At 37.0% G+C, this 15,249-nt stretch overlaps 1 protein-coding gene across 1 annotated transcript in view; it reads left to right on the forward strand.

Annotated features, from left to right (window-relative positions):
- The first annotated feature begins 1,711 nt into the window (after window positions 1–1,711).
- Window positions 1,712–15,249, forward strand: part of LOC124777859 (translational activator of cytochrome c oxidase 1) — a 51,170-nt gene continuing 37,632 nt past the window's right edge. Inside the window, exons 1-3 of the mRNA XM_047253395.1 lie at window positions 1,712–1,960; window positions 7,487–7,599; window positions 13,074–13,207. Coding sequence (XP_047109351.1) covers window positions 1,777–1,960; window positions 7,487–7,599; window positions 13,074–13,207 — 431 coding nt within the window. The 5' untranslated portion in view covers window positions 1,712–1,776. The remainder of the gene's footprint in view (window positions 1,961–7,486; window positions 7,600–13,073; window positions 13,208–15,249) is intronic.

A 15,249-nucleotide genomic window follows, 5' to 3' on the forward strand; every position in this document is an offset into this window, starting at 1 on the left:
CTACAAAAAAGGGGACATCACAGATGTCAATAATTACCAGTCAGTATCTTGCTTACATCGTTTTCACAAAACGTTGAGAAAGTAATGTATGCAAGATTGGTTAGCCATCTCGACAGTAATGGGATTGTTTGTAAGTCACAGTTCAGATTTCGAAAATGCTGTTCCACTGAGACAGCAATATACAGTTTCACTGCCCACATAATAGAGTCTTTAATTGGTAAAATGTCACCAATAGGAATTTCCTGTGACTTATCCAAGCCACTTAATGTCGCGAACCATGTCATTACGTTACAGAACTTAAAATTCTATGGTATAAATGGAACAGCATATGAGTGGTTTAAGTCATATCTACAGAACAGGAAGCAAAAAGTTTCTTTATGTGGTATAAGTGATTTAAGGAAGTTTGCCACTTCATCTAACTGGGATGAAATTACATTAGGTGGTCCACAGTCCTTGATGAATGAGAATGATCTCCCTTTTTATCTGAAACAAGAAACTAAACTGACACTGTTTTCTGATGATAGGAGCATCATTATTAATCCAGAAAAAGAAACTCCAATAGAAAACGATACAAATAACGTCTTTGGAAAAGTTATTAATAGGTTTTCTGCGAATGGGCTCACTCTGAACTTTCAAAAAACACAGTACCGGTACATCCAATTTTCTGATGTGGGGAGTTCAGTCCTTTCAATAAATATAACACATCAACTGAGGTCAGTAGCCAGGGTAGAGCATAATAAGTTTTTGCATGTACGTATCGATTTGAATCTTAATTGGAAATTTCGTATTTTGGATCTACCAAAACAACTAATTCAGCAGCTTTTGCAATCAGAATAACTGCCATTCTGAGGATATAAAAATTAGTAAGGTAATATACGTTGCATACTTCCATTCTCTGATGACATACAGAATGATACTTTTGGGTAACTCAACGCTTAGGCAAGAGAATTCACTGCTCACAAGAAAGTAGTTAGAATAATGTGTGGGGCTCATAGCTGCACATCTTGTAGGCATCTGTTATTAGAGGTTAGGAATTCTTAGGACATCCTCACAGTATATTTACTCAGTAATGACATTAGTTCTCAACAACGTGGAGCAATTTAAAAAAACACTGACATTTTTGATTATAATACCAGAAGAAAGAAAAACTTTTACTATCCTCTACATAATCTATCTTTGGCACCGAAATGGGTAAAATAAGCTGCTGTAAAGCTTTTCAGTAAATTACCAGATGAAATAAAATGTTTGACAAACGGCGGTAATAGTTTCAAAAATAAATTGAAATGATATCTCCTTGACAACTCCTTCTATGCCATAGATGAAGTCTTGAATAGGAATTTGTAAATCTATACGTATAATATACACATTTTGTGCCATTTAATATAATGGGGTAGGTAATAAAACTTTTAAGCTGAAAAAAAAACCTTCATTCTTGTGTGAATTTATTATGCCCTTGGTACGTTCCACAGCATAACGGTTACCATGAGATTGATCAACGGAACACGTAACTAATTAACTATATTTATAAAGTTTTTTATGTTCTCAATATTATTGCACAACCTCTCAGTGTCACTACTACATGGTCCTCTTTAAGTTATACGACTTTCAATTTTTTCGTCTATTATACCAGCTGGCACGACAGTGAGCCAGTGTGATGGTGTTTGCAGTTTAGGTTATGTTAGTGCACGATTCTAGTGCATGTGCATACATGACTGTTGACATCTGTAACAGACATGTTAAGATCTTTGTGCTGTAATGTAGTTGTTTACAAACAAAATGTACAGTATTTGTAGGTGTGTAGTGTTGAATGCTAATACAAAAAAAGCGATTTGGGATAACTGGCGGCGAAATGCTGGCCATAGCAAATGGCAAAACATTAAGCACATAAAGGCTTTGAAAGATTCACAGAAATCCGCTGTCTTCACGAAAATGTCACGTTTAATACGCGTGGCCGTACAAGGAAAGTGAGGTTGCTTGTTTTAACTTGATCTATGGTCTTCCACAAGTAGTATGTATAGACACAAGATGGGCCGTATACGCACAGTTTTTGTTTGGTGTTGGTTAATACGTTACTGAGATACTGAATACAAAGTTTGTTCGAATTTACATCGCTGCCCGTCTGTGTAAATGGTAATCGAACTTGGTTGTGTCATATTGTGTACCGTATTGTCAGATATTGAAAAAATGTGTGTTATGAGGAGAACTGAACATGTTAGTTCACCCGTGTTTGTAGTAATCGAAGTTGGTTGTGTCATATTGTGTATCGATTGTCAAATATTGAAAAAGCATGTATCTTAGCTTCTATTTGTAGTTAAGTCACCAACAATTTCATTGTGATAATATTGTATTCTTTGAAGACAGCAATTGAACTGTTTTCACTCATAACTCCACTCTGATGTCAACAATTACCGTCCAATCTCCCTTCTAACAGCTTTATCCAAAATTTTTGAGAAAATAATGTACTCAAGAGTAGCTTCACATATCTGTAAAAATGAAGTACTAACAAAATGTCAGTTTGGTTTCCAGAAAGGTTTTTCAACAGAAAATGCCATATATGCTTTCACCAATCAAATTTTGAATGATCTGAATAACCGAACACCACCCATTGGGATTTTTTGTGATCTCTCAAAGGCTTTTGATTGTGTAAATCATGAAATTCTGCTAGACAAGCTCAAGTATTGTGGCATGAGTGGGACAGTGCACAAATGGTTTAATTCGTATCTAACTGGAAGAGTGCAGAAAGTTGAAATAAGTAGTTCTCATAATATGCAGAGATCAGCACATTCCTCAAACTGGGGAACTATCAAGAATGGGATTCCACAAGGGTCAGTCTTGGGTCCTTTGTTGTTCTTAATATATATTAATGACTTGCCATTCTATATTCATGAAGAGGCAAAGTTAGTTCTCTTTGCTGATGATACAAGTATAGTAATCACACCTGACAAACAAGAATTAACCGATGAAATTGTCAATACTGTCTTTCAGAAAATTACCAAGTTGTTCCTTGTAAACGGACTCTCACTGAATTTTGATAAGGCACAGTACATACAGTTCCGTACAGTGAATGGTATGATGCCATTAATAAATATAGACCTTAATCAAAAGCATATAGCTAAGGTAGAATATTCCAAATTTTTAGGTGTGTCCATTGATGAGAGATTAAATTGGAGGAAACACATTGATGATCTGCTGAAACGTTTGAGTTCAGCTACTTATGCAATAAGGATCATTGCAAATTTTGGTGATAAACATCTTAGTAAATTAACTTACTACGCCTATTTTCACTCATTGCTTTCATATGGCATCATATTTTGGGATAATTCAACACTGAGGAATGAAGTATTTATTGCCCAAAAGCGTGTAATCAGAATAATAGCTGGAGTCCACCCAAGATCATCCTGCAGACATTTATTTAAGGATCTAGGGATCTTCACAGTAGCTTCTCAGCATATATACTCTCTTATGAAACTTGTTATTAACAACCAAACCTAATTCAAAAGTAATAGCAGTGTGCATAACTATAATACTAGGAGAAAGGATGATCTTCACTATTCAAGATTAAATCTAACTTTGGCACAGAAAGGGGTGAATTATACTGGCACTAAAGTCTTTGGTCACTTACCAAATAGTATCAAAAGTCTGACAGATAACCAACAAGTATTTAAGAAGAAATTAAAAGAATTTCTGAATGACAACTCCTTCTACTCCATAGAGGAATTTTTAGATATAAATTAAGGAAAAAAAAAAAAAAAAAAATTTAAAAAATAAAAAAGTTGTTAAAGTATGTTGTTAAATTAACTTAATTATGTCATGTATTGGAAAATTTGACTCGTTCCACATCATTACGAAATATCGTATTCATGATCCATGGAACTAGTATTAATCTAATCCAATCTAATCTAATCTCTTGCAATTTGCTGAGAAGACAGGGTTGCAATAGGTTCTGTAAATCAGGAAATATAGGAAATTTCAAACACGTTAGGGAATTTGGAAAGAAAACCACTGGAAAATCTTGTTTTTGTCTCAGTAGATGAAATGGTTTGTTTACTGAGGTGTTACGCATCGTCTCTTGCTGGGTGCAGCTGACTACGTTCACCGCTTCCCCACTCCCCTCATTACTACTGTTTCTCCCCTTCTTACCACTGCCCTCAGCTTTCAGTCAGTGCTGCCATCACTTCTTGCTGCAAGCCTACCAGCTGCCTATGTGACGCAGGGAGGCATTAGGAGTGGTTTGTTTGATTCTGATTTTCAGAGACTTTCGACGCAGTGGCCAGAGACAGGGGTCATGTGTGCATGAGTTGTGTCTAAGTGAGTGTGTGAATGTGTGTGTGCTCTTGTTTTCTGACAAAAGCTATGGCTGAAAATGTATTTGTCACAGTGTATTTGTGTTTTCCATGTGGCTCTCTGCAGCTCAGCAATCATCTTTATGGTGAGTTGATATCTATCCTCATCATTAGTGACTCTCAGAGTATTTGAACAACATATCTGTTGCGTGGATTGATCACTATAGTCTCATTTTATCAACATGCTGCCTCTGGCTTGGTAATAGCTGGCCACATGATTGAATTTCTGTGACAGGCCAAAACCGCAAGGCGTTTCTACGGGTATCTGCAATGGATTGGGCCTGCCGATCTGAATCCTTTCGTTTCCTACTAATGTGCAGGCCCTGCCCATCACACCGATCTGCCCGCATGCCAGATCTGTTTGTGTATGGCGTAATGCTGTGGATTTTCGTGGTTTATCCCTGGATCTAGGACTGTGGTGCTCCTCAGCAGGCCAGAGGCCATGGACAATGGATTCCAGGAATTGCGATGTCTCACAACAAGTGCATTGTGCAGTGTGGCATTTTATAGACATTTTATTTGTTCTAGTACATTTTGGCACTTCAAAAGTAGTTTACATGTCAGAAAGTATGGACAGTAAGAAGAAGAAAATTGTGTCAGTCACTAGCAGTTTGTATGGTATGTACTCATATATTTCTTGAAAGAAAAATCACACAATGCCTGTAAAATAATAAATATAACACAGTGGGTAATATCCGACAATAACGAACGTAGTAGAACCAACATTTTATTGGCGGTCACCTACAGTGTTGGTTTATACAATTCTTCCTTGCGTTAGACACTTCTTTCAAGAGGCCTACCTTTTTCCTGTGATTATTTATGAAATCAGTGAAGGTATTTTAAATCTGTCTTATGACTCCAAGGAAATGCAAATTTTTATAGTGAATGTGTTTCATTTTATCGAACTAAAATAATGTCAGTGGTCTTAATGAAACACATATACCATTTGGCTTGCTTTCTCCATCTACAAACAGTTCATTAGAAAAGATTTTGTGTTACTACTTAATAGTTTTGCCCACATCAGGAAACACCATCTGCATGCAAGCCTTTTTTTTTTAGATATTTCCTTGTTTGCACTATTGTTTCTTGTATGATAGCTGCAAAGACAGATTGTCAACTGGTCTGGAGATCAGGGAAATATCAGGGAATTCCACTTGGGGAAGCTTGTGGCAACCCATGAAGAGGAGTATGGTTGCTCATTTTACTTAAGACTCTAACAATGGAAGCCTTGACAACATTTTGAGTACCATTGCAGGAAATCTTTTTAACTATTTAAAAGTGCATTATATTTTGTCATTGTTTCAGTGATGTACAGATATTTCCGTTATTTTATGAGTTTAGTGTCAGCATGAAAATTTTGTGCAATAAACATATAGAAACAGAGTGAAACCAAATATTTCACTGTAACTTGTGCTCCAGGTGCATCAGTATAGAATTATTAGTAAGCTACACAGACTTAAAACATGCATTGGTATCTCTTGATGCTGAGTGGATATTTAAGTTGTTGATAATTTATGTTTAGTTTTTTGATGAATTTATTTGTATGAAAAAGATGTTCAAGACACCATGGGAAATGTGACCATAGATAGAGGTACGCAGTATGTTTTAGAGAATTCACATGATAGATTGGAAATTGAATGCTCCTGTAATTACAGTGATTTCGTGCCACAGAAACGTGTGGATGAAGATCATACTGTGAATGAACAGAAGTTGGTAGAAGATGATGTCTTTGCCATTCAGTATCCAGCTTCATTGCAATCAATTCAACAGATTTGGACAAATGTTTCAACATTCTGGATGGTAGATGGAGACGTAAATGAGACAGAGACAGAAACTGGAAGACATTTGTGTATGAAAAATCATAGCGTGAGGAGGCTCCACTGCCTACAAGAGAGGTGACAATTCCGTTATGAGTACTTTTTAATGTATTTGTGAATCAATAAAGAAAGACATTCTGAATCCAAACCAGAAAAATGCAATTGTGGTGATTAAACTGTGTCATGAGGACATGCAGAATCAAAAACAGAAAAATATGATTATCGCGATAAGACCCTGTCGTGTTGCCTTTTGTACATGAACATACCTCACAGGATTTAATTTTGCCCACACACTCGGGGCTTACATGCTTGGAAGAGATGCTATCAGAGAGAGATTTCATTAATGGCATAGGCTATGAATTTGGTGGGCTTACGTGCTTGGGAGAGATGCTGTCAGAGAGAGATTTCATTAATGGCTTAGGCTACGATTTTGGTGAAAAATCAACTTAGAAACCACTCTTGTGTCGGAATTTGGAGTTTGTAGTAGTTGTAAACTTATTTCACCTATAAGTGTTGTGGAGAGAGAATAGTGGAGTGGACAGAGGCTACTACCAACTTACGCTCTGGTAATCTGAACCGCTGCTGCTGTATGTATAAAGTACATATTTTATTTCATTTAGAGCATCTCCACTAAAGCAGTAAAAACAATCCTCTGTTCACACTCTGTGTTGTCCTGTCCATAAACCAAGGAAGAAATTTGATGGCCAGCAAATTCTTAAAATTTTTCCAGCATGCCAGAAGTTTTTGAAAATGTTACCAGCTAGGACAAAAACAAGTCACCATTACTCATTCTCTTATATGGTGAAGCAGCTCATTGATGAAGTGCACTCTACTACCATCTTGCAACAGACAGGCAACAGAGACTGTAAAAGTGCACTAATTGCTGTGTGTGGAAAGTGTGTCTGTAAAATACAAATGCCCTATTTGGAATAGATTTAGGAGTTAGCAATGAGCCTGAAAAATGGCGTGATAATATTTTGTGCTGAAATATGTCTCTAAAATAGAAACCATGTGTTGAATGTGTGTCTAGTTTGTTCTAGTTAAACATAATTATTTGTGAAAAACTAGCATTTAGTGTGCATGCTAATATAGTTACTGAATATTGAATACAAAGTTGGTGTTTCAGTGAACAAATTAAAATAATTTGACATATAATATTCATGACTGTAAAACTGTAAGTGGAAAATTGATATTACTAACATATAGGTAATCCATTCTAAATTCTTTATCTTACCTTCTGGCCTAATATTAATTTACATACATTAATTTTGACATTTTAATATTATTGACAAATATTTCACTAATAATTATTGTTTGTGTTTGCAGAGGGTAAAAGTGCAGATCCAGAGCACAACGTCCAGTTAGCGCAAGTAGTTGAAAGAGCTCGAAAGAACAACATGCCTGTAGCATCTATTGAAAATGCCATAAAAGCAGCACAGGTAATATATCATCTTGATTACATAATTTAATTCCTCCATTTGTTTATGAAACCAGTTAAACTATTACTTGTTTAGTGTGTGTTGCTATACTCATCTGTGTTTAGGGTATTGCATGCATTATTATAATGTTAATTATGTATACTTGTTTATCATTCCTCATGTGCACATAAACCAGTTCTCTCCTTGCTATCAATCCTCTAATCCCCTCTTTCTTTTTCTGCCTATAGTTCCTTCTTTCTTTCGCTCGCCCTCGGACCATCTCTCATACCCTGTATTTTTGTGGTTCATTGATACTTTTGTTTTGTCAAAGAGTGATGTATGTATTGGGGTTTACACATTGAACTCAACCATCCACAAGCAGGACATAATTGACAAATGAAATGGGTTTCATGAACCAACACAGAACTTTAATCTGTCTCTTCATATGTCCATTAGTTCTTCATTCCTTGGAGTCATTACTACAATGCTCGAGGACATGTATGTAGGGGACTGACACTTTAGGTTTGTAGCAACAGTGATTTATAGCAGACATTTAATGAAATGAATGATGGAGATGGATAAAAACTGTACATTTATGGCACATGCCGATATTCAGATCTAGTTTTCCTAAAGAGTGCCAGTTCAGAAATACTCACCCAAGACTCAAATATTTCATGCAGAATATAATTTGTCAATGGGATTACCTGTCCATTCAGCATTATCATAGGTCTTGTGCTGTGATTGTTAAAAAAACATTTACTGTATGTAATTACTTGTTCCACAAGAAATACCACATTTTAACAATAAGATTGTACATGTATTTCCTGACATTGTCCAACTGTGTTATGCAAGTAGCGGGCACTGCATTTTGAGTCACTGTAACCGAATTCATCTGTGTACATTCTCTTCAGGCCATAGTACAGTGTCTAAAAGAGGCCAACAAACGCAATGCATCCTTCGTGGTAAGTCAAGGACAGCATATTTTTTACAGATGCCTTTTTAACTAGATTAGTATATTTAAATATAAATTTTGCTTTAGTTTCCTTTTTAATTATATTTTCGTCGTGTGGCTTAGTACCATTGCTTCTTTTGTTGGATTAATTATAAAATCCTTGGCGTATACAGAACAAAATGAGTCTTGTGGTGGGGCTGTGTTTTAGCCCTAACTGTTCTTCCAGATTTATTAAAAAATACAATCATTGAGTATAGTGTGTTGATAAGTTAAGGTTAACAGTCCATAAGCTGTAGTAAGTATGAAACAGCACTTTCATTTTCTTTGCAGTTCAACAATTTGTTTATTGCTCACTTTTTTGTCAGTGGATTGTATACAGTATTTTTAGATCATTACTTGATTGATCATTTTTTTCCATTGTATATTGAAGGAAAATCTTTAAAGACGTGTAGTGAGTAAAGGGGTACATCAGTAGAGAGAATCAGCTGGTGACAACTCATTCTTGAATCAGTAGTAACAATTAATTACTTTATATTATTATACTTAGAGAAAAGGTAGTTTAGGATATAATTCCATGAGAATGGTGAAGACATTAGAGATGAGTTAGAAGCTCAGGTGTGACAAAGATTGGGAATAAAGTAGGCCAGCCTCTTTTCAAAGGATCGATCTGAGTTTTCCCCTATAATGCAAAATCTAAAGCTAAATGACCGGATGGGAATTTGAACCCCACCTCTTAATATTTCAGTTGTCTGACTCATTGTATGCTCTTGATGGGTTTTTACTCACAGAGGCTCTAAGTGAACAAAGTGAAACAAGCTGGGAAGCTGCTACTTTAGAGGAGGAAACAAACCTGTAACTGCTTCCTGATTTATTCCAAAAAGCTTTTGTTGATTTACAGATGCTTGCTTAATATTAAGTCACAATTGTCAGACTATAATGATTCTCCGTATGCTGTAATAATGTAATTCCTCTTTTACAACCAATATTGTTACATGAAATTATTTTGTCAAGAGTTTGTTGGCTTTTGGGTAAGTCATTAATTTTTTTTGAATTGTGAAGAGTCCTAATTCCTTGCATTATACCTGCCAGCAGTCTGTTGAAAATCTTTGTAACACAAAGGACAGCCCCACTGTGAACATTAGACAAAAAGGCAATACCAACATAAAAATTGCTTTCGTCTCTTGGTTGTGTAAATAACAGTTCATCTGAAATTTACCTTATTATTGACTTTAAATACTAAAAACGTGTAAACATATTGGGAAATTAGTGTAAGAATTCAAGACCTCTTCGGCAATTGTTTGCTTATTTACTTTTCACAATATGGCATTACAAAAATGTCAGGTTCCATACAAAAATGTCAGGTTCCACCCATCTGATTCCACCCCACATGATGTCATCAAGATGGTGGACACCCATATTTCCAGTATATACATGTGGCGACCCTAATGTCAATACATACACATGTGAACAAAAATCAAAACAACATGAGAATAATGAAACTAGTAGGAAAACCACAGGAAGCTGGGGGTTTAGGGTGGGCACAAGCTAAATATATGCAATATGCAAAATAGCACCATCGCAAAAAAATATTATCCTCAAAATGAAATAAAAAATTCTCAACATATGGCATAACACTACAAACACGAAAACCACAGGATTCTTACATTTCACATACCTATTTAGTTCAGATGTAGCCCCTTGATACCAGACACAACTCCAAAATGTGGTACCACAGATTTCACTTGACCTATGTAGCTTAAACGAAACCATCAATACCTAGAAAATGAAACCAACAATACCAAAACTCAAAATGTCATTGACAAGTAGCACTAGGTTGCCGTGTTGCCCATCCTCTAAAGCGCCCCCCCCCCCCCCCCCCCCTCCAGCCCCAACACACACACACACACACACACACACACACACACACACACACACACACACACACACACACACACAGTGACTCATTGATCTCCGCTGGCACCACGGGGCGTCAACACCCCCCCCCCCCCCCTCCCAGCCCTCCTCCTCACCACACAAACCACTCCACCACCGCCCTCCCAGCTTCCTCCTGTACTTCACATACTCAGTGACCGAGCGAGGTGGCATAGTCGCTAGCACACTGGACTCGCATTTGGAAGGACAACGGTTCAGTCCCGCGTCCGGCCATCCTGATTTAGGTTTTCTATGATTTCCCTAAATCACTCCAGGCAAATGCTGGGATGGTTCCTTTGAAAGGGCACGTCCAACTTCCTTCCCTGTCCTTCCCTAAGCCAATGAGACCTATGACCTCACTTTCTGGTCTTCTCCCCCAAACAACCCAACCCCACCCAACCCATAGTCAGTGCACACTTTTCTACAAAAAGAAACCCAATCCAAAATGCTTTACACAGTCACTCCTGTCTCATGCCCACAAAAATGTAAAGATGAATGATAACAGAAATAATATGTAAGTACAGCAATCTTGCTGATGGCCAACATAGATAGCTCGAACCAGGATAGTAGAAGTGATCCACAAAATTACTGTCCACCTTGACGATGATTTATTGTAGAATCTTGGATTATACTCTGAGCTCAAACACAATGAGGTATCTTGAGCAGAATGATCTCCTCATTGCCATCCAGGGTGGATTCCGAAAACATAGATCATGTGAAACCCAACTTCCACTTTTCTCATGTGACATACTGAAGGCTTTGGATCAGGGCAGTCAGGTAGATGCAGTATTTCTTGATTTCCAAAAAGCATTTGACTCATTACCCTATCTACCCTTATTGTCAATAAATTTGATTATATAGGATATCAAGTGACATTTGTGACTGAGTTGAAGACTTTTTGATAAGGTGGATGCAGCATGTTATCTTGGATGGATAATCCTTGTCAGGTGTAGAAATAAATTCAGGTGTGCCCCAGGGAAGTGTGTTAGGAATGTTGCTGTTCATGTTGTATATTATTGCATGTTGTATATTATTGACTTTGCAGACAGTATTAATATTAACATCAAGGTTTTTTTTGCAGATGATGCAGTTATCTATAATGAAGTAGTATCTGAAAGAATCTGCATAAATATGCAGTCAGATTTTGATAAGATTTCAAGGTGATGCAAATATTGATAAATTGCTCTAAATGTTCAGAAATGTAAAACTGTCTGCTTTGCAAAACAAAACAAGAAAAAACATAGTATTCTATGACTGTAACATCAATGAGTCACTGTTGGAATTGAAACTCATTCAAATACCTGGGTGTAACACTTTGTAGGAATATGAAGTGGAATAATCACATAGGCTCAATCGCGATTAAAGCAGGTGGCAGACTTTGGTTTATTGGTAGAATACTGGGGAAGTGCACTCAGTCTAAAAAGGAGATTGCTTACAAATTAGTCATGCGACCTGCCCTAGAATATTGCTGCAAGTGTGTGGGACCATACCAAATGGGACTAACAGGGGTATTGAACGTGTACAGAGAAGGCCAGCATGATTGGTCACAGGTTACTTTGATCCTTGGGAGAGTGTTACAGAGATACTGAAGGAACTAAACTGGAAGACTCTTGAAGATAAACTATCCCGAGAAAGTCTATTAACAAAGTGTCAAGAATGGCTTTAAATAGTAACTCTAGGAATATGCTACAATCCCCTATGAATCGCCCACACAGGGATTGTGTGGATAAGATTAGAACAATTACTGCACACACAGAGATATTCAATCATTCATTCTTCCAGCACTCCATATATGAAAGGAACAGGAAGAAACCCTAATAACTGGTACAGTGGGATGTACCCTCTTCTAAGCACCTCACAGTTGTTTGCAGAGTATAGATGTAGACATAGATCCCTCATCAGTTAGACTGCCAAAGGTGACACCACCACATAACAGGTTCCTGGTCCGAGCTGGAATGCTAGTCAGCTTTGTGATCACATTACACGTCAAGTAGTCAGCAGTCAAGCCAAACCCCTGCAACAATCTTATAGTCATCATCATATCGTTGCCCAGCACTTTCTGGAGCAAATAAATGTTAAACTTTCCCGTTATATCCATCACTTAGAAAAAAAAAGAATGTATTAAATTTCAGTCCATAGCAAAAACATGACATTTATCGTACCTAAAGGAAACAAGGATGTGTAAACCATAAAACAATAAATTGGAATAACTCACTGGCTAGACAGGAAATTCTTCCAACAACTAATTCACAGAATTGTTATGCAAAGTCAAATTATCAAATACCACTTGTAACACAACCAACTTCACAAGAGCACCCACCAAACACTACAACACATCTACAAACACATCCTGACTCAAAAACACCATGCCACAGTGATGTCATGTAACACAGCACATCCAAGTCATGGGTCAAAGCAGATGGATGTAATTGGATGCTTCCATTCGCATTGCCTGATTATGCAAAATAAACCCTTTTTTCACTGAAACTCAGTACAGACTATATGCACTGTTTGATTGCAAAAGCTGCCAAACACAACTGTTTGATTAATTTGCAGAATTTGTATTTCAAGTTGGTAAATGTATATGTGTAATTTCCGTCTGTGTTTGCAGAATTCAAAAGTGGCTAGCAAACCTGGTCTCATAGAGTTGAAGGGTCCTGCAGGCTCACTGATGCTTGTCTCAGTGTTAACTGATAACTTGGCAAAAACAAGAACAGAATTACTGACAATCATAAAGAAGACAAGGTTAGTTATTAAATCTTGATGTCCTTTCATTCTGGCACATGTTGTCTTTTTCTGTGTTTTAATGTGATGTGTGATAAAGTTAAGTAGGGAAAATCAATAATCTAAAAAGTGTTGATAACAGCTGTGTGTCTGGATTATTTTTAAATTTTTTTTGTAATAAGTGCCTCATTTTGGCAGACAGTTTAACTTAAGTACTCTCTACAGCATGATTTTATGTTCTCAATGTGAGATATGACACACAGAGTGAAAAACAACACCAGGAATTCTTAAATTGCGGCGTGTCTCCAGGAGCAACACAATACCACCTGTTTATAAAGTGTAACTGCCATGACAACATAGCTTTCCGTTACTAAATAAAGAAAAAAGTTCCACATCTTTCTGTAGATATTTGTAAGAAACATCACACCACTAGAAATATTTTTGAATTATTACTTTTTCAGCTTTTCTTATGCTGTTGGATTGTCAGTGTGTTGCACCATAGTACATTAGGTGGTAAACAAACTTTTTTAGCATTTTGGTCATTGTTAGGGGGTTTAATTTGTGTTGGATAAGTCCTAGATATCAGGTTACTTCAAGGGAAGTTTTCTGTGTACCTCAAATTTATCGCTTTTCGTAAATCATAAGTTTTAAGAAAGTATCAGTCGGTCTTAGAACTTTCGCCTGACACTTGCCAATGCTTTCATCTGTTGCAAAGTTTGTTAATATGAAAAATACTGAGTTCCAACCTGGTTCAGAATACTGATTAAAATGTAGATTCCCTATAACTGCCTGGGTAAGTCAGGTCAAAGGTTGGAAGAAGACAACAGCATACCATCTCTAATGGAAATGCCATATGGCTAGGGCCTCCCAGTGGGTAGACCATTCGCCTGGTGCAAGTCTTTCGAGTTGACACCACTTCAGTGACTTGCGTGTCAATGGGGATGAAATGATGATGATAGGGACAACACAAACCCAGTTCCTGAGCGGAGAAAATCTCTGACCCAGCCAGGAATCAAACCTGGGCCGTTAGGTATGACATTCCGTCACTCTGACCATTCAGCTACCAGGAGTGGACACCATCTCTAATAGGACCTTGCCTAGTAAGGCTGTTCTAATCAACCTTCAAGATGATGACAACTTTGCCTATTTTAGCTGTAGCTAGTAGTAGATCAGTTGCTATTTAAACTGATGGCATAAAATATGTTATTATATATGCTTCTGAAATAAATGGAAGTAGGAAAAGATAATTCTTGATTCTTCTGTAGCTAGTTGTTGACGAGGATATAGTTTTAAAGAACGTGTACCTGACCAAACATTTCCCAGTATCATATTTTTCTGGTCTACATTCTTCTGTATTCTCTTCAATTTTAAAACTCTCAGCTCTCATACTTATTTGTTGTTTTTCTTTTCACATTTGATGGCTTAGTTTACCGCACTCATTTCCTCCTCCTTCCCAGTTTCAAAGCTGCTAATATGTTTTTCTCTGTAATATATATGTGTGAGTGTTTTGTTGTGCTTTACACATCTGTCTCCCTCCTCAGTTGGTGGTACACTTGCTGCTCTGTGGTCTAAATACATCAGCTAAATGTCGTGTGAATGCCAGTCTGGTGCAAGTGTTTTGATTTGATGCCACTTTGGCGGCTTGCACCTCCTCGCTGTACTGTTTGGCAGCCAAAATTCTTCTTGTTGGAGAGTCACTCATTGGGAAACTGGTATGTGACTTGTGAGTTACACTTTTATTGTTGGAAAGTATGAATTCATTAATTGCATTATACACTCATAAATATGAGATTTCTTTCTCTCACTTGATTGCTCGTATTTTATTGTAATTTTGGGAGATGTATTGAGACTAAGGTTTCTGTGTTTTGTATATTCTGTGAGGTACATGCAAAGACTAATGAATATTAAATTCATTTGTAGTTTACTGGGAGACATGCAGACATTGCTACTTGCAATGAAAAAAATAAGCACTTAGAAATGTGATTCATATACACTGAAGAGTCAAAGAAACTGGTACACCTGCCTAATTCTGTGTAGGGGCCCATGCGAGCCCACAGAAGTGC

This window comes from Schistocerca piceifrons, chromosome 2, assembly GCF_021461385.2.
Source record: "Schistocerca piceifrons isolate TAMUIC-IGC-003096 chromosome 2, iqSchPice1.1, whole genome shotgun sequence".
Lineage (NCBI taxonomy): Eukaryota > Metazoa > Arthropoda > Insecta > Orthoptera > Acrididae > Schistocerca > Schistocerca piceifrons.